Below are 19,091 nucleotides of genomic sequence, written 5' to 3'. Positions count from 1 at the left end.
CCCATGGAGATGCCTCTCTGTTATAGGGCCGCATAGTACCCAAGCCCCACTTGGCATCCAGGCCCTGTTTTCTCCTGGTGGCACTGCCTCTGGCCCCATGGCTTCTCCTGCTCTTACCGTGGCTTTGTCAAGAGACTCCTTCACGCCCAGGGTCCACAGGCTGCCGTCGGCCTGGCTCCCTAAGGCCTGTTTTCCTCTAACCAGGAGGGATCCTTAGACCTGGCTCTGGAAGGTGGTGTGGACTCCCCCATTGGGAAGGTGGTCGTTTCTGCTGTGTACGAAGGGGGAGCTGCCGAGCGGCATGGTGAGTGGGAAACAGCCACACCCAGCTTTGGGGATGATACAGAGGTTGGGCAGGGCCCTCCGGGAAAGCAAACAGGTGACCACTGGGAGTGGGCTGTTAGTTGCTGGAAAACGCCCTCCCACTCCGGTCCATCCATCCAGTCATCTGTCCAATCCCTCGGGGATGGGATGGTGCTGGGACTGTGAGTACACAACCAAGCCAGATACCACCCTATCCTCAGCGGCTCCCCAGCCAGGGTTGTAGACGGGCTCAGAATTGCCAGATACTGAAAGTCAGAGCATGGCCTCCTAAGGGCTGACGGGGAACTCAGAATGGAGCGAAGCTGTGGGAAACCAGAGGGGCCCCTAAACCCCCAAGGGGAAAAGGGAGGCCAGGATCGCTCCTCAGAAGGGTGAGCCCTGAGCTGAGCCTTAGTCAATGGCAGCCTCATGAAGCGGAGAAAGGGCTTTTCAGGAAGAAGAGAAGCTTGGAAGCCCCCAAAACCTTTCCTGTCCTTTCAGTTATGGCAGGAGCCAAACGTTTGCCCAGAACTAGCCATGTGCTAGCTGCCATTCACCTGACTCACAGCCCTGTGTCTGAGCATTTCACGGACATGAACTCACTTAATCCTCACAACCCTGAAAGCAGGTTCTGTTAGTCTCATTTTACAGCTGAGGAAACTGAGGCTCAGAGAGGTTAAAGTATTTGTTCAAGGACCCACAGCCAGGAGAAGGTGGAGGCAGGACTTGAATCTGGGCAGTTTGGTTATTTTGCTTTACTGCCACCTCTGCCTGAGGTCTTCCACAGCCTTGTTCCCTCCCAGAGGGCCAGAGGCCCCCATGCCCTGTGTCTGTCTTCTCATTTTGCATTGCTCTTTATCCCCTTATCAACAAAAACACCCTCTGCTGATGAGTGAAACCTTTGCAGACCCCAGGCACAATCTCTTGCTTCAAACAATCACCCCTTTCAGCTGTTGGACAGCGTGTGAACCCCCACCGTTGGTGATGGCTTCTTCCATGTCAGGGAAGCTCCTGAGTCCTTTGTGGGGATGTAGGTGCCCTTAGAGGAGGAGCCCTAGGCCTCTTACTTTCCCAGTCCAGAGTTGGGGATCCCATAAGCAGGTCTTTTCCGGGCAGTTCTAGTCTGGAGCCAGGTTGTACCATAAGCTGGAGGTGGTAAGAGGTAAGGGGCAGGAAAAAGAGTAGGGAAAGGCCCTCTGGGGCTGGCAGCCAGGCTTCTGTAGGTTACTGAGGTGAGCTATGGGCACTGGGAGCCGTGGGTACAAGTCCAACTCTGCACCCATGTCCTCGGTGACTTCACACTCTAAGCTTTCATTTCAGCCCTAGGAGAGGGCCTGCCCAGCTGGGCAGCTGCCCCAGCCCATCAGTGCCCACCCAGGCCCCACCCTTCTCTTCTATCTTCATTTCTATGTCACCTGGTGACATTTCTGTGACACCTGTCTGCTGTGTCTAGCAGAGAGAGGGGACCGGATGGAGGGGCGACTCTCCTGGGTCCTTCCCACTTACAAAGCCCCAACCCAACCACTGCCTTATTGCCCCTGAGACTCTGTCTTGGATTTGTACCAAATGAAAAGGTGAAAGTCACCTATGCCCCTCTGCACTGCGCAGAGGCAACTGATTTCTATGGTTTGGTCCTCCACTGCTTTGAGCATAATCAGCTGCAGATGAAGCTTCCCTAGGAGCATGTGTGTTTTAAGCCATCATGGCCGCCACTGTCAGTATCATACACCACGTTCCGATGGGCTTCCCTTCCCACAAGGCTTCTGGGTGATTTATTTTCAATGTCACCTGGAGAGTGTTCTGCGGACATTAGGACTGGGAGAAATTCCTCAAAAAAGGGCTCTGATGTCAAAGAGATGTGGGAAACCACGCACAATCTATCTACATCCCGGAGAGCCGCAGTGCATGTTAGCATATTCAAGACTGACAGATCCTGCAGTGAGTAGCTCTGTTCAGCTTACAACTCAGCTTTCCCCAAAACTGTTAGATCCCAGGCGGCTTTTCCAGGAGCACCTTTTTTACAGCATTCGTTTATTTAGCAAATACCTACTGAGGTCCTATTTTGTGCCAGGCATTATGTGAAGTGCTGGGGACATTATGGCAATGTCTGCCATAATGCCAAAAAGACAATCCCTGCCCACGTGGAGCTGGCAGTGTGGTGGGAAAGACCATCAGTAAACACGTAAACAAACAGGTTAATGACTACAAATGGTGGAAAATGCCAAGTAAGAAAAGCCCGGGATGCTGGGAGAGAACAGGCAAGATCTACATTTGACTGAGTGGAGGTCAGAGAAGCCCCCTCTGACATTTCATCTGAGACCTAGGAGAAGAGAAAGCGAGGTAGGGAACAGTGACATGAAGGCTCTGAGGCAGGAGAGAGCATGGCAGCTCAGGGACCAGAACGTACCAGCACGGCTGGGCAACAGGGAGGGCCAGCTAGCAGAACTGACTCAGGCCTCATACTGTGCTGGAAATGCAGGACCATCTCCCTCTGTAGTAACAGAGGCTCATCGTCAATGATGTCCCTGCTCTCCTGAGCTGGGGTGAGGGGGTGTGGATGGGATGGGTATGAAATGCCCTTTGACTAACCACTCACCAGGTGGCTAAGTTTCCCCTCATGCTTTCTGAGTCCACATGAGCTTTCAGAACCCAGTGACGGGTCTCTTCTGTGGTCCAGCAATGACCCCCTTTGCCAAGCCCTGGGGCCAGGCACGTGTCACATACAGCCCAGTTGGTCCATCAGCCTCATCTTCCTGCAGGTGGCATTGTGAAAGGAGACGAGATCATGGCAATCAACGGCAAGATTGCGACAGACTACACCCTGGCTGAGGCTGAGGCTGCCCTGCAGAAGGCCTGGAATCAGGGCGGGGTAAGAATAAGTCCTGTTCCTCCTTTCCTCCCTCACCTGCCTGCCTCAAACCCTGGCCTCTGCAGCCAGCCCTCACAACTGGAAGCCTCATCCCGGGGCGGGCATCTGGGGTCCAGGAAACTCTTTGGTGACACCACATACTCCATCCAGCCAGTGGTTTAAATCTGACAAAGTGGGATTCAAAAAAATAAATGTCAATTCCTGACCTTAGATCTAAAAAGCCAGTGGCTCATACAGACTCCCAAAGCCAGAGCATGGCAGCTCATCCAAGAAAAAGACTTAAGGTCTTTTCTGAGTGCACACTGAACAAGAATCAAGAGAATGCTGGGGCCTACCAGAAAGCATTAACAAAAGCAAAGAACCCAGGATGAAGGAGGGGCTGGTGGGAATCCGCTCTGCACTCATTAGACACCCACCTGGAGCAGGGCTGCTACATAAAGTTGCTCAGGCTGTGCACTGCACAATCTGAGGGGGTGCCCTTTTATAGACTGTAGTGTGAATGGTGCCTGCTCATGTTGTGCAGTGCACAACCTGTGCAACTGTATACAGGCAGCCGAGCCTGAGGTATTAAGTTCAGTGCCGAGGAAGCTGACCAGATGGGCCTGGGACCCACATGAAGGGATGTGGAGAAGAGAAGACTCACGGGTAACATGATGACTATCTTTGATTATCTGAAGGGCTGCCTTAGGGCAGAGGGAGCCGAAGTGTTCTCTGTGATTCCTGAGGGAAGGCCTGGATTCGATGGAGGGAAGTCCCGGGGGAAGAGGGAGATTTCAGCTCAATATTAGGAACTAGCACACGGTAGAGGGGCCCAGTGATATTTCCGAGACTTTTCAGGGGATACACCCAAGCCAAGGAGGGAAAATGAAGGGCAAGTCAGGGATGGCAGCGAAGGGGATTCAGGTGTTAAGATCCAAAAGTGGGCCAGAAGTCCCCCACTTGGCTGTGCATCAGAAAGTGCATCGGAATTACCCAGAGAGGTTGTTTAAAGGACTATTTACCAGGACTCACCCCTGACTTCTAGGGGTCAAGTCCATGAGTCTACACTTTTAAGAAGTTCTACTAAGTGACTCTGAGGTTGCTGCCTGTCCCCAGTCCATAGATCAACATTTGGGAACTTAGTGTCATTCGAAGGCCTTGCAACCCTGGCCTCTGTGGTCCCGAAGCCTCAGAGACTAGAAATGTCCTCAGACCATGGAAGCCCACAGTGAGGCCCATGTGGGCCCCTGGGAAGAAGGTGCAAGCTGGCTGATCTGGGCCACGGTGCCCAGAAATGGGGATGGAGTGCCGAGGCAGACGCATCGTCCAATGAGTGTGCCCGAATGTCACACACCTTCTCCCCACAGGACTGGATCGACCTTGTGGTTGCCGTCTGCCCCCCCAAGGAGTACGATGATGAGCTGTAAGTGTGTGCAGTCACCCAGCCTGAGAGTGCCTCTTCCTTCTCCAGAATCTCAGCCACCTTTCTCCAGCCCACCCCAGCCTTCTCCCGCCTGAAGGAATGGCCCAAGCACGCAGCTTCTCCTAGCCAGAGCTCCTAGAAAACTCCTGGACTAGTGCTAAGATTGTCCTGAAGCAGTGTCCAAGCTGCCTCCCAGGAGGGCTTGTCCAAATTCTTCTCTACTATGGGGCACTGAGGCTCGAGGTCTTAGACTGAATAAGCCGTGACATTGGGACAAAGACTCAGGATTGTTAATTCGCCACTCAGAACTTTATCCCCTGCCCCATGATTAGACGATTAGAAGATGTCTGTGTCCACACTTCACTCGCTGCAAGGTCTTCCTGGTGGCTCACTGCATTCACTCTGCTGTGTCTCTAGGCAGCCAGGGCCACAGGTTTTTGTCCCCACCCTGTGGGATCTTCAGGGAGCTTTGGCCTAGTCTCTCTCTCTCTCTGTGGTTCCTTGTGTATTTGTCTCTGTGTACTGTGAGTCTCTCTGCCTTCTCTCCTCCTCCCTCTCTCTCTTTTGCCCTCTCTTCCTCCCTTCCTGTCAACCTCTTATCTGCCCTCCTCTTTCCCCTTCTCACTCCCCTTTCTCTCTTACTGTCTCCTATTCTTTCTTCCCGTTCCTCTCCCTCCCTGGCTCTGAGTCCCTGCTCCTCTGTCCTTGTCATTCTGCATCCATTCTTACCTCTCTGTCTGCCTTTCTCTGTCCCTCTGCCTCTGTGGTGTCTCACCTCCATCCTCACCACATTCCGTCACCCCTCCAGCCCTCACCCACCCACCACTCACCCACTCACGGCTGCCTCCTACCTCCTGTCGTGGCTGCGCCTGCTTGCTCCCCGTGGCCAGCAGAGTCTGAGCTCTACACACGTCTTGGAGAAACCAAGGTCCGGCAGCTACTAATTCCGGAATGCAGGGGCTAGGCAGAACCCAAGGCAGGAACCCAGTGAAAGGAGAGGCCCGTGGAGCTCTGCCTGGCAGTAACCAAACCTGTTTTGTGTTTCCTGCTCTGCTCCGTGTGTATAGCGCTTCTCTTCCCTCCTCCGCAGCTGAAAGCCCCCAGCCGGTCCGAAAGCTCCTTGAAGACCGTGCTGCCGTGCACAGACACGGGTTCCTCCTGCAGCTGGAGCCCATGGTGAATAGGCAGGCTGGCCACAGGGCCCTGTCTTCCCTGCTGCGTGCAGTGACCATCTGCTGCCCACGTTGTCAGCAGGTTCTTTGGACTGGCATCTGGAGGGTACACAAAGCGCCATCCCTGAAGTGCTGCCCGGGGCCTGCTGTTGGCCACAGTGGAATTGTTCAGACTCAAGGCCTTTCCCTCAGGGAGGTGGCACAGAGCCCAGTCTGCGAAATGTGCTTGTGACCCAGGTGTCCTGACTCATCATGGCCTGGGACCTGCTTTGGGTCCCAAGCAGCACCCAAATGAGTGGCATGATGCACTGGGCACCATTCTCTGTGGGGCACAGACTGTGCCTCGAACTAGGCACATGGGGCTAGGGGAGCCCACAGGAGGCCTAGCTGGAATTGCCCCCCAGAGGTGTCCTCAGCAGAATGTGAAAATTCCCCTTCGCATGAATGCCAGCCTGCTGGGAGCTCTGCTCTACCCTGGCCCCCACACTTGGCCAGAACCAGGGCTATTAAGAGGTTTTGAAGACTGGTCCAAAGAACCCGGGTTGGTGGATTAGAGTTGCTCGCGTCCTCCTGTGCCCTGCCGTGGCTTGAGCCCTGCTCAGACATGCTGTCTTCTCTGTCTTCTCCCTTCCTTGGCCCTGGGCTCTATCTGTGGGACATACCACGGAGCCCAACTGTGGGATGTGTTTCTCACCCTGTGATAGGGATGTGCCCATGGACAGAGCTGGCAGGTGGCTGTGAAACTGGTGTTTGGTGTGGCCTGAAGCCACAGATAGCAGCATCTGGGGCAGACCCAAGCCTGGACTTGACCTTCCTGTTACAAGTTTCCCAAAACATTAGGGGCTCATGCTCCCAAGACAGTTGGCTGGCTAGACCGTGGCTTCTGGGATGGCCTGCATGGCCCTGTGTTTTCTGTCACTTGCCTTTTGCAAGGGACTGTTGCATGTGTTCCCCCAGGTCTCCCCCTCCCCGTCCCCCGACCCCAGGTGTCCCCCTCACCCCCCGCTTTCTCCCTGGCCTCCTGTGTGCTGTGGCTGTGACTGGTGTGTAGCCACTTGGGGCCTGCACCCAGAGGGGTCTCCAAAGGTTGGCAGGGCCTTGTGCTGCCAGGGCAGGCGCTCCTGCTGTGGGGCCTTGCTCTGGCCGGGCTGAGTGTGCACTCACAAGGCCTGCACCCACCTGGGCCGTTTCCATTTCCCTGCAGGACCTTCTTCTGAAGTCCAAAAAGGGAAAGCAAATTCACCCCTAGAAAATGGTGAGCTCCACCTCCTGAACACAAAGCCTCGGACCAGCCTTGAGAGAGGCCACACTCCAGGCACCAGATGGCATCCCTGGAGTCCTGAACCCAGCACCCAGAAATCTCAAACTCCCTTTGGCCCTGAACCAGCGCCAGATAACGAACAGCTCTGCCCACTCTTCTGAAGGCCAACATGGAGGAGAGGGAGCAGGCAGCTGTTTGGGAAAGTATCTCAGGGATCCAGACTCTCATTCCTTTCCTCTGGCCCAGTGAATTTGGTCTCTCCCAGCCCTAGGGGACTCCTTCCTTGAACCCTAATAAGACCCCACTGGAGTCTCTCTCTCTCCATCCCTCTCCTTTGGCGCCTGCTCTAATGGCTGCTAGGATTGTCGCTGCAAACCTTACTGTGAGCTCATTAATAAAATAAACACATGTCTTTTCCAACTTATAGGAGTGAGTGTGGATTTGGGCAGCAGATGCAAGGCTGCAAATCAAAAAGCCATAAGGATTGTGGCTCCTATTCAAGGGTGAGAGACAGATCCCAGTGCTGCGATCTGGGTCTGACGTGAAGGATGTGATCAGATGGCCAGGGCTTGCTTGGAACAGAGGGTTGTGGAAGCAGGAGACAGGCTGTGCTGGGCTTCAGTGTCTTCTCAGCAGAGATGGGAGGAGATGAAGTCTATGTGGCAGGGATTTTGCTCACTTCCAGAAAGCATAGCTGAAGGCAGGAGCCCCAAAGGGTCGCCTCAAGATATGGGGTGCCCCAGCTTCTTTCAAGGACATCACAGCCACCAGTGCTTCTCCTGAGGTCACGACGACAGCATGTGAGGGGGAAGATGCAGGGTCCACTCCCTCCGTGGAAGTGCATCCCACAGAGGACCGTGGGAGACACAAGGGCTTGAGGTAGGAAGCCATAACTCCGAGGGCCCAGCAGGGGGCACGTCAAAGTTCTTCTGGTGACAGAGACCAGGACTGCTAGCTCTGGGAAAGAGAGTGGGGCTGTGTCAGCATGACTCACCTGACCCTGTCTCTGTTTCCCCATTTCAAATTCCTGAGGTAGAATCTGATCAGGCCAAATCACCTGAGTGGGCGGTAGGTTAGAGACCAATCACAGGTCCTATCAATGGTGGCTGGGGGTGGTGTCACATCCCACCCAGCATAGGTCCTGAGGCAGCAAGGACCGCAGGTAGCAAGTCATGATCACCATCCCTACCAGTGGATGACTGCAAAACACCCACTGGCCATACCCCAGGTTCAGCCCTGTGACCTCATCCCACAATGGATGCAGACCAAGCTGGATCCCGAGGACTCGGTGATAAAACAGACAGACTCCCTGCTCCCAGCACCTCCCAAAATCATGGCAGGGGCGAGGGGCCCAGATCAAAGTGCAGTGACTGCCATGTGAGACTCAAAGAAATCAATGAGCAGGGACGGAGAGAGGGAGCAGGGAAACTGCCAGGCTTTCTGATGTCCTCAATGAAGACAAAGCCACAGTGTCCTTCGAATTACTGGCTCTCTGAGACAGCAACCACGCAGATGAGTTCCCTGTGTTTTCTTATGTAGCACCTAGCCTGGCTCTGGACACAATTCCAAAACCCAGGTAAGAGGTGGGAGCTGCTGTTTGCTGACGCCCATGTGCCCAGCCCAGGCTAAACCCTTGTCTGCCATCTCAAACTGCAACACCTGGGCTTCATGCACGGCCATCCCAGAAGCCTGGTGACAGCAGCCCACACTCAGATGGCATGGACTATGTGCCAGGTATTGTTCTAAGCACTCAGCTCATACATTCCATCAATAACTCCGTGAGGCAGGTGCCATTATTATCAACAAACTCATTTTATTGAGAGAGTTGATATACAAAGAGGTTAAGTCACTTGCCTGAGGTCACACAGCGAGGAAGTAGCAGAGCTGCGATTCCAACTGGGCACTTTGGTCCCAGGGACTGTGTGCACCCATTTCCAACATATGCTCTAGAGGGCAGGGCAGCTCCCATCGGAATCTCGCAAATTCCAGTCTATTGGCAGAATACTTCTCCCTACCACTGAAGAACCGTGAATGTTCCGCTGTTGGGTGATGGTCACCTCCTCCTGTGACCGACAAAAACTTCTGCTGAGGCCTTGAGCTGGTCAGTGCCTGCAATCTCACCATTGGAAATTCACCTGCAGCTGGATTGAATGAGTTTATCAGTGCTTATCAGGACCTGGTGAGTGAGATGATAAAGAGGCCTTGAGCTCCTGATTAGAGAAGGGCAGGGAGGCTGAGGGCTGACCAAGGTAGGAAGGGGGACTGTGAGGAAGCAGGAGAAGTGGATGGCACAGCCCGAGCCAGGAGGTCACCTAGGGCCGACAAAGTGCATAGACTACGATGGGCTTCAGCTTCCTTTTTTATAATTCTCTCTTCACTGTCATCAAGGAAATGAACTCTCATTAGGAAGTTGTCCCACGTTGAACCTAGAGTGCATAGTTCTCTCCAGCAGACACTGGCATTAACCAGGTAAGAAGGGAAAGTGTGGAGGAATTTGTATAGAGGTAGAACCTAAATCCACTCCTGACTCGCTTTGGGAGCCATAGGATTGCTGCTGAGGCCAGAGTCCATGGGAGGACTGGGCCAGACATCAGGATCCACTTCAGTGACCAAGACTGAGCATTTTAGAGCTAAAACTAGGGCAAGGACTGCCCATGCGCCACACTCTCTAACCAGCCAGCCAGGCAGCCACTTACCACTCAGCAAATCTGACCCACAAGATGAAACTTCCTTGCCACCCTAGACCCTAAACCCTCTGTCACTGGATGTTCAGGAAAATTGAAGCCAAGGAGGGGATGATTTGTCAGCATCCCCGTAAGTTGTTGGCAGAGGTGTCCTTTCTCTGCATCACCCCGTGGAAACGCAAAACCTAAAAAGCCTGGGAATCCAAGGATGCCCTTTAATTCTGAACTTCTGGCATTCTACGCATCTCATTGAAGTTGCTTTGTACAGCTACTCCCCAGAGTTTGCTGAGCTGGCTTTAAGCCTCTCGCCTCCATATCTGGGAGTCAGGGGGGAAAGGGCTAAGTTTATGGCCTCTGTGTTTCTGGAACTCCCTTTGGGCCTGTGTGTCTGGAAAGCTTGTTCTCACCCAGTTCCAGCCTAATTCCCAAGACCGAGATGTGGCTAAGAATCTGTTTCTAGAGCTGAGAGTCCTGTTCTCTCCTGTTGCTGCAATGACAATTCCAGCTCCCTGGAGCCCAGCCTGGCCATGCCTCTGTGAGAACTAGAAGGGAGAGCAGCAGCCCCCTAGGGAGGCAGGTGGGGCTGCCTGACGCAGGGAGAGGGTACAGGGCTGCAACTGTCTTTCTGGGGCCTGGGGTTTGCAGCCCAGAAGCCTGTCACTGGCCTTGGTAGGAATAAGATTGTTACTAACTACTAGGTGTTTACTACTTGTCAAGCACTGTGCTGAACTCTAAATGTGTAGTGATTCATTTAATCATTACATGGAACCCTATGACATAGACAATGCTGTTATCTTCATTGGGGAAACTGAGTCACCAAGGCATTAAGTAACATACTTGAGGTTGAATAGATAGTAAGTAGTAGACCAGGCAAGGCAGCTCCAGGAACCCATGTCATTAACCACAGTGCTATACTGATTCGAGTGGATGAGAAAGAAAGGATGTATGGAATCTGATTTCAGGTGCCCCTCAGCCTGGCATTCAAAGTTCTACAACCTCTGGCCCCTGGACCTTCTCCAGCCTGGTTTTCTTACCAAATCACTTCCTCTGCTTCTGCCACATGGAATGCTCTGGTTTCTTCGGCCTGCCATGTGCCATCGCTTCTCTATGTCTTTGCACATGTTCACTCTACCCTGTCCTCCTCATGCTGCGTGAACTCCTACGCACCCTTTAAGACCTGGTCAACCATCAAAGGAGGGCACCAAGGCTAGCATGGAATGAGAGTTCAGTAAATGTGAGCACACCACTCCCTCTTGAAAAGGACCCCTTGGGTTCCAAGTGACAGAAACCCAACTGAAGAGGAGCAATTACATGAAAAACCCAGAAGTATATGATGTTGGGTTTGGCTGGATCAAGGTACTAAAATGATGAATCTATTTTGGCCATCTGTGTTAGCCAGGGGTCTCCAGAGAAACTGAAGCAAGAGAGAGACATTTTTATTTTAAGGAATTGGCTCACAAGATTGTGGAGGCCAGCAGGGCCAAACTCTGCAAGGCAGGCCAGCAAGCTGGAAACAAGGGAAGAGCTGATAATTGCAGTTCCAGGCCAAAGCCAGTGTGTTGGCAGAATGCCCTCTTCCTAGGAGGACAGCAGGCTTTTTTTCTGTTAAAGCTGTCATCCAATTGGATGAGGCCTATCCACATGATGGGGGATAAGTCTACTGATTTAAATGTTAATCTCATCTAAAAAATGCCTTCACAGCAATATCTAGATGTGCTTGACCAAATATCTGGGTACTGTGGCCCAGCCAAATTGACATGTAAGATTAACTAGTGCACTGTCTCTGGACTCCTCTGTTTGGCTTCATTCCCAAATGGGCTCTTTCCACATGATGCCAAGATGGCCTCTGTTATTCTAAATGTATTCTACAAAGTAGTGCAACCCCAGGGGAAAAAGCACACCTTTTTCCTAATAGTTTCAGCTAAATCCTGAGGACATAAGTCTGACTCGCTCAAAATGGGACTGTGGCCATTTCTGATTAGCCAGACCTGGGTCCACACCCACCCCTGTAGCTAGGGTTAGGAGTGACTCCCTCCAGTACCACATGGACTAGGTAAAGGGGAAGAGGGGATTCCAAAAGGAAAATTGGGGGCTGCTACAGAAGAAGGAGAAATGGATCTAGGCAGACACAAAGGGGTGTCCCCTGAGAACCCTTGTCCCAGAAGTGCCCTTTCTCTTCCTTTTCACCTCTTCTTCCCTTTTCCTCTCCCTGTGACCTATACTGAAAGGGGCCTGTGGCCAAGACACCAGGGGTTCATTCCCTTGGTATATAAAATCCTCACCAACTCTCAGCTGCCAGGGCTGGGTAATTGGCCAACAGTTGGGAGTGAAAAATAGTATGTGGTGTTGTATGACCACAGGACCCCCAAGGCTAAGATATGAGGGTTCCAACACTTGCTCCCCAAAAGTCCTAAGGCGAGAACTGAAATCTGACCTTGGTCACATTTCTTAAATCTCATTTTAGTTTCTCCAACTATAAAGGGGGTTTAAATAGAACTTTCTAGAATTATGAGAATCAAAATCAATACAGATCAAGTGCTTAGAAATAGTTCTTGGTCCTGAAATTAATATTAACTTAAAATCTGGGATGAATGCTATAGAAAGAGCAGCTTGGGGCCAATCTCACTCTTGAGGATGGAGCTTCCTAAGGGTAGGCTCTGAGGCAAAGGGTTGTTCCTTACCATGCCCCCACACTTATACCTGTAGCACTTACACCTGTCGAAACTTCTCCTCTCTGAAGAAAGTCCTCTAAGCTCTTTCTCTAGGGACCCCAAATACACCACCAGATGAAATCATGCATGTGGGTACACACATATGTACATGTGGGGCTTTAGTATTCATCTTCATTAATTTTATCCTCAGTGTACACAGGAGGTAGGACAGATTTCTTCTCAGTTACCTTACAGTAAATAGTAAGTGTGTCAGTTTCCCTTGCCCCAGACCTTATCTCTGCATGGAGTGTTAAAAGCCTGCAGGAAAAATCTCCTCCCTGAGTGGCAGGACAGTCCATACGTGAGAGATCGAAAACAATGGTTTTCTCCATTTATATACAGAAGTTAGACAGCCGTCCCTGCCTCCTCTCCTGAAAGGTAAAGGGAAAAAGCAAAACAAAACCTTTGCTTCTTTGAGAAGGGATGGAAAGAATCTTGGATTTTCAATCTAACTTTCTTGAATGTAAATTACTGGTGAGGATGTGGAGAAAAGGGAACCCTCACACACTGTGGGAATGTAAATTAGTACAACCACTATGGAGAACAGTTTGGAGATTTCCTCAAAAAACTAAAAATAGAGCTACCATATGATCCAGCAATCCCACTGCTGCGTATATATCCAAAAGAAAGGAAATTAGTATCTGGAAGAGATATCTAGACTCCTGTGTTTGTTGCAGCACCGTCACAATAGACTAGATTTGAAAGCAACCTACGTGTCCATCCACAGATGAATTAAAAAAAAAAAAAAAAGTGGTGCATATACACAATGGAATACTATTCAGCCATAAAAAAGAATGAGATCCTGTCATTTGCCATAACATGAATGAAACTGGAGGTCATGATGTTAAGTGAAATCAGCCAGGCACAGAAAGACAAACGTCACAGGTTCCCACTTATTTATAGGATCTAAAAATGAAAACAATTGAATTCATGAAAATAGAGAGTAGAAGGAGGGTTACCAGAGGCTGGGAAGAGTAACGGGAGGCTGGGGAGGGAGATGGAGATGGTTAATGGGTACAAAAAAGACAATTAGGATGAGTAAGACCTAGTGTTTGACAGCACAACAGGGTGACTATGGTCAATAATTTAATCATTCATTTAAAAATAACTAAAAGAGTGTAATGGATTCTTTGTAACTCAAAGGATAAATGCCTGAGGGCTTGAATACCCCATTTTACATGATTTGCTTATTTCACATTGCATTCCTGTATCAAAACATTTCCCATATCCCATAAATATATACACCTATTATGCACCCAGAAAAAATAAAATAAAGGAATACCTAGGGAGATAGCATTCTAGTCTTCCTGGCACCTTGGGACCGTAACCTGGAACTAACCCTAGCTGTAACCCTTTGGCCCCCTTGGGGAGATAAGAATTTTTTTATCCTTATTGTGTCCCAGCACTTTGGGAGGCTGAGGCAGGGGGATCACAAGGTCAAGAGACTGAGATCATCCTGGTCAACATGGTGAAATCCCATGTCTACTAAAAATACAAAAATTAGCTGGGTGTAGTGGTGCTTGCCTGTAGTCCCAGCTACTCGGGAGGCTGAGGCAGAAAAATTGCTTGAACCTGGGAGGTGGAGGTTGCAGTGAGCTGAGATCGTGTCACTGCACTCCAGCCTGGTGACAGAGGGAGACTCCATCTCAAGAAAAAAAAAATTATGATAAAATGCACATATCATAAAACTTACCATCATAACCATTTTTAAGTCCAGTTGAGTGATATTAAGTACATTCACACTGTTGTGCGACCATCACCACCACCCATCTTAATAACTCTTCATCTTGTAAAACTAAACTCTGTACCCATTAAATAATAACTCCCATTCTCCCCTCCCCACTGCCCCTCATAATCATCATTCTACTTTCTGTCTCTATGAATCTGACTATCCCACATGCCTCATATGGACAGATACATTTTATTATCCTTTTAGAACAGCACCATTAACTAGACAAATAGCTACAGATCTGATTCTCCTGCTTATATAAAGGGCAGAATGCTTCTAAGGAAGGGGAAAGCACAAATTCTTTTCCTTTATGTCATATACATTTCCAAGTCTCAGGAGGTTAGGGCTTTTTACAGGAGCACTGAGAAATTGAAGGAAATGTTATTTCTCCGCAATCCACGTGTGCAAACAGTGTGATGGTTACAGGCTGGCCGCCGACAGCAGGTTCTCCGCAAGCACAGAAGGCAGTCACCTCCAAGGAAGTAGTCTCTCCCACTCTGCCTGCATGTGGCACAACAGGCCACTCTGGCCACAGACTCTTCATTGGTCAAGGGTGATCCTGAAACTACAGAGCCAGCTCAGACTACTGTGCAGGCCCCATGGCTTACCTGACAGGTACCAAGGAGCAAAACCTTGTCTTATGTGATTCCAGACCCTCGACACAGTCCAACAGCCATCCAGCTGGCAGCCACCTCAGGTCTGCAGCTCCTAACTCAGTCCGTAAGTGGGCTTAGAAAAGGGGACATGGGGTGGGGGGGGTGACCTTTAAGTCAGATCACCTCGAGGAAGAATCAGGAAAGGGTTAATTAGGAAGTGACACAGGAGCCCAGTGCTGAAAGCTGAGAAGCAGGTCCTCAGATGGCTGGGGGATTTGGAGGTGCTGTCTCCAAGAGGGAACAGCACAGCCTCTGGGAAAGACCTGTTTTCAGCTTCCATTGCCGCGTTCAGAGTGCACACAGCAGGCGCTTTGCAAATGTAGATTGTCAAATGAATGACGGTTGCCTATAGGGGCAAAAGCTCTGTGGGGAACTCCTTAGCTGAAAGTTCCAAACCACTAACAATCCAGCCTGCTTCCACCCCATTATTTTCCATGACTCCCCTCAGAGAACCTCATCCTAGAAAGACTCATTAGTTCACTCACTGCATCTGGAAAATCATATCATAGTGGCCCCTCCTTCGCACACACTGGTATACCCTTCCCAACCAGGCTGTCTTCTTCACCTGTACAGACTGGGCCAACCCTCAAGGCCACCTTTTCCCTTAAAGCTTCTAGGAAGCTTCCTTTCCAAGCCCAGCCAACTTTTTATTTTTCAATAAATATGTATTTCTTTGGTTTTCCTAGCCGTACTGTAACCCCCCTTAGAGAGGGACCATCCGTTATTATTCCTTATCGGGAGACAATGCGGTGGAGAGAAATAGTTCTCAGACTTTAGCATGCATCAGAGTCACCTGGAGGACTTGTTAAAGCAGATATTTGAACTCTACCCCTAGAGTCTCAGATTTAGTAGGTTAGGGGTTGGCCTGAGAATTTGTATTTATAACAAATTCTCATGTAATCCTGCTGGCCTCAGGGACCACACTTTGAGAATCACCAGTACAGAAAGCACATGGGTTCTAGACACAGCTGAACCTGGGTTCCAATCTAGGCTCTGAATCTTACTGGGCTGTGGGAATTAGGACAAGTCCCTTAGCCTCTCTGGGCCTCAGTTTCCTAAGGACACAATCATACTGACTTTGCAGGCTTACAGAGCAATCCAGCTGGCACAGCAGGTGCTTCCTAAATGCCCGTTACTGACAGTCTTAGTTACATATTGGTGCACCCCTTGACTAAGCCAGGCTATTTCCCCAATTAGGGGAATGAGCAGCACCTCCACACCCCCCTCCCCTACTCCATCCCACCAGGGGACCAGTCTCTAGCAGAGGAATTGTACATGCTTTCTCTGGCTTCATTGGAAAAGGTGATGCTTCTCTCCAAACCGCCGGGGTTGCTCTTCTAAACAGAACTTCTCTAGGCTCTGTCCTCTGCCCAAGCCTCAGAACACTCACATCATTAAATAATTATCTTCTCAAGGACGCACGGGATATTAAAAAAATAATAAAATAAAATTTAATATATTCACTAATTTAAAATTTTAGTGTACAAAATTTTAGCTAAAAATAGCTTGTGGTTCAACACGGGGCATGAGGATACACTTTGGCAATGTCGCCTTACAGCAGGTAAATGCTAGGCACTGGCTGTGAGTCTGTCTCCATGTTTCCCTCACTCCTAACTCTCCCTCCCACACTCTCCCTTTCAGGGTTCTTCTTGCCCTGAGTAGAGAGGTTCTTCTCTGGCCAAGTACCGGAGAAGGGTCTTCCTCACTCCTCTCCCACAGAATCATGGTCTCACGTGTGGCCACACTTACCTCCATTTATACAGCAAGTTTTCACCAGTGCACCAACGCCTTTGTTTGTGCTGCTCTAACAAAATAACATAGATTGGGTGACTTATAAACAACAGACATTTATTCCTCTAGTTCTGGAGGCTGGGAAGTCCAAGATCAAGACACCAGCAGAATTGGTCTCTGGTAAGAGCCTGATTCCTCATAGACTGCTGTCTTCTCACTGTAAACTCACGTGGTGGAAGGGGCAAATGAGCTCTCTGGGGCCTCTTTCATAAGGGTGACTCTGCCCTCATGATGTTATCATCTCCGGACGGCCCCAGCCCCTAACACCGTCACCTTGGGGATTAGAATTTGGGGCTGGGGGGTACATAAACATTCAGTCCATTGCAACAAAGAAGTTAACTATATACGTTACGTATAGACACACACTCAACCAGCCAAGTCTGAATAAGAACAGGGGACTGATTGTCTGAGAAATGCAAATCGAAACTACAATGAGATATTATCTCAGCCCAGGTAAAATGGCTTATAACCAAAAAACAGGCAGAAACAAATGCTGCTGAGGATGTAGAGAAAAAGCAATTTTTGGACACTGTTGGTGGAAATATAAATTAGTTCAACCACTGTGGGGAACAATTTGAAGGTTCCTCAAAAAACTAAAACTAGAGCTACCCTATGGTCCAGCAATTTCACTGCTGTGTGTATACCCAAAAGAAAGGATGTCAGTATATTGAAGAGATATCTGCACACTCATGTGTGTTGCAGCACTGTTCACAGTAACTAAGATATGGAAGCAATCTAAGTGTCATCCACAGATGAATGGATAAAGAAAATGTGGTACTTAAACACACTGGAGTACTATACAGCCATAAAAAGAACGAGATCCTGTCATTTGCAACAGCATGGATGGAACTGAAGATCATTATGTTAAGCAAAATGGCTTAACATTTCTGGCTAGGAACAGAAAGAGAAATTTCACATATTCTCACTTGTGAGAGCTAAAAATGAAAACAATAGAAGTCGTGGAGATAGAGAGTAGAAGTACCAGAGGCTGGGAAGGGTGGAGGAGTGAGGGAAAGGGGAATGGTTATGGGTACAAAAATATAGTTAGAGAGAATGAATAACATCTAGTATTTAGATAGCACAACAGGGCGACTACAGTCAACAATAAATTACTGTACATTTTACAATAACTCAAGAGGGCCAGGCACAGTGATTCACACCTGTAATCCCAGCACTTTGGGAAGCCAAGGTAGGTGGATCACCTGAGGTCAGGAGTTCAAGACCAGCCTGGCCAATGTGATGAAACACCATCTCTACTAAAAATACAAAAAAAAAAAATAGCCAGATGTGGTGGTGTAGGCCTGTAATCCCAGCCACTCAGGAGGCTGAGGCAGGAGAATCACTTGAACCCAGGAGGCGGAGGTTGCAATGAGCTGAGATCGTGCCACTGCACTCTAACCTGGGCAGCAGAGTGAGACTCCCTCTCAAAAACTAAACTAAAAATAAGTAATTTTAAAAGTATAACTGGATTATTTATAAAACAAAGAAAAGATAAATGAGGCAGGGTGCGGTGGCTCATGCCTGTAATCCCAGCACTTTGGGAGGCTGAGGAAGGCAGATCACAAGGTCAGGAATTCTAGACCAGCCTGGCCAACATGGAGAAACCCCATCTGTACTAAAAATATAAAAATTAGCTGGGCGTGGTGGTGCATGCCTGTAATCTCAGTTACGCAGGAGGCTGAGGCAGGAGAACTGCTTGAACCCTGGAGGCAGAGGTTACAGTGAACCTAGATCATGCCACTGCACTCCAGCCTGGGCGATAGAGCAAGACTCTGTCTCAAAAAAAAAAAAAAAAAAAAAATGCTTGAGGTGATAGATGCCTCATTTATTCTGATGCGATCATTACACATTATCAAAATATCTCATGTACCTCATAAATACATCCACATACTCTGCATCCACAAAAATTAAAAATTAAATACATAAACAAGAACAAGGGGCTTGCTCTGCAGACACTGCCTCCAGACAAGTCCCCCCACACACCACCTCATACCCCCTTCCAAATGGACAGCTTCCACTCCCGCTTTTGCCTTCTTCATGTCTCCCACCCCTGCCTAAGCCCATCCCTATATCTCATAAAGCTGCCCGGAAGGAACCTGGCCTCTGCCACCTTCTTTGCTGGATGACCTTAGGCAACCCAGGTTTTCACTCTGCCTTATTCTCACCTTGGTAATAACAATCATATTACCTGCCTTAAAGAGAGATGGTGACTAAGCCAGACAATGTAATAAATGACTTGGCACTAGGTAGGAACTCAATCAATTATTAAAAAAAGAAAAATCAGTATCTTGGGATTTCAGGCAAGAAGCCCTTGGCTGTTCTGAAAGTGGAAAAGCTTGAGTCGAATGTCTCCTGCGTGCCAGGCTTTCTCACACACACGATCCATAAGAGAGAGGTTTTTCTTCCTACTTGACAGCTAAGGCTCAGGGAGGTTGACTTGCCCAAGGTCACACAGCTGGCCAGGGGTAAAGCCAGGATCTAAACTTTCCCACCACAGAGTTTGGGTTTAGGTA

General features: G+C 49.5%; 1 protein-coding gene across 4 annotated transcripts in view; it reads left to right on the top strand.

The window, feature by feature from the left end:
• Positions 1 to 7,427, top strand: part of USH1C (USH1 protein network component harmonin) — a 49,373-nt gene extending 41,946 nt beyond the window's left edge. For 3 of the 4 annotated variants that reach the window (XR_012518117.1, XM_010348664.2, XM_074401177.1), the window contains 4 exons: positions 205 to 304; positions 3,063 to 3,172; positions 4,519 to 4,574; positions 6,951 to 7,427. Coding sequence is in view for 3 of the 4 variants with exons in the window: in XM_010348664.2 (XP_010346966.1) it covers positions 205 to 304; positions 3,063 to 3,172; positions 4,519 to 4,574; positions 6,951 to 6,963 (279 nt within the window). In the remaining variant the exon portion in view is untranslated. The other variant, XM_010348700.3, reaches the window with a different exon arrangement.
• The last annotated feature ends 11,664 nt before the right edge of the window (positions 7,428 to 19,091 follow it).

The sequence above is a fragment of the Saimiri boliviensis genome, chromosome 6 (genome assembly GCF_048565385.1).
Source record: "Saimiri boliviensis isolate mSaiBol1 chromosome 6, mSaiBol1.pri, whole genome shotgun sequence".
Lineage (NCBI taxonomy): Eukaryota > Metazoa > Chordata > Mammalia > Primates > Cebidae > Saimiri > Saimiri boliviensis.
This window is presented reverse-complemented; position numbering and strand designations above follow the sequence as displayed.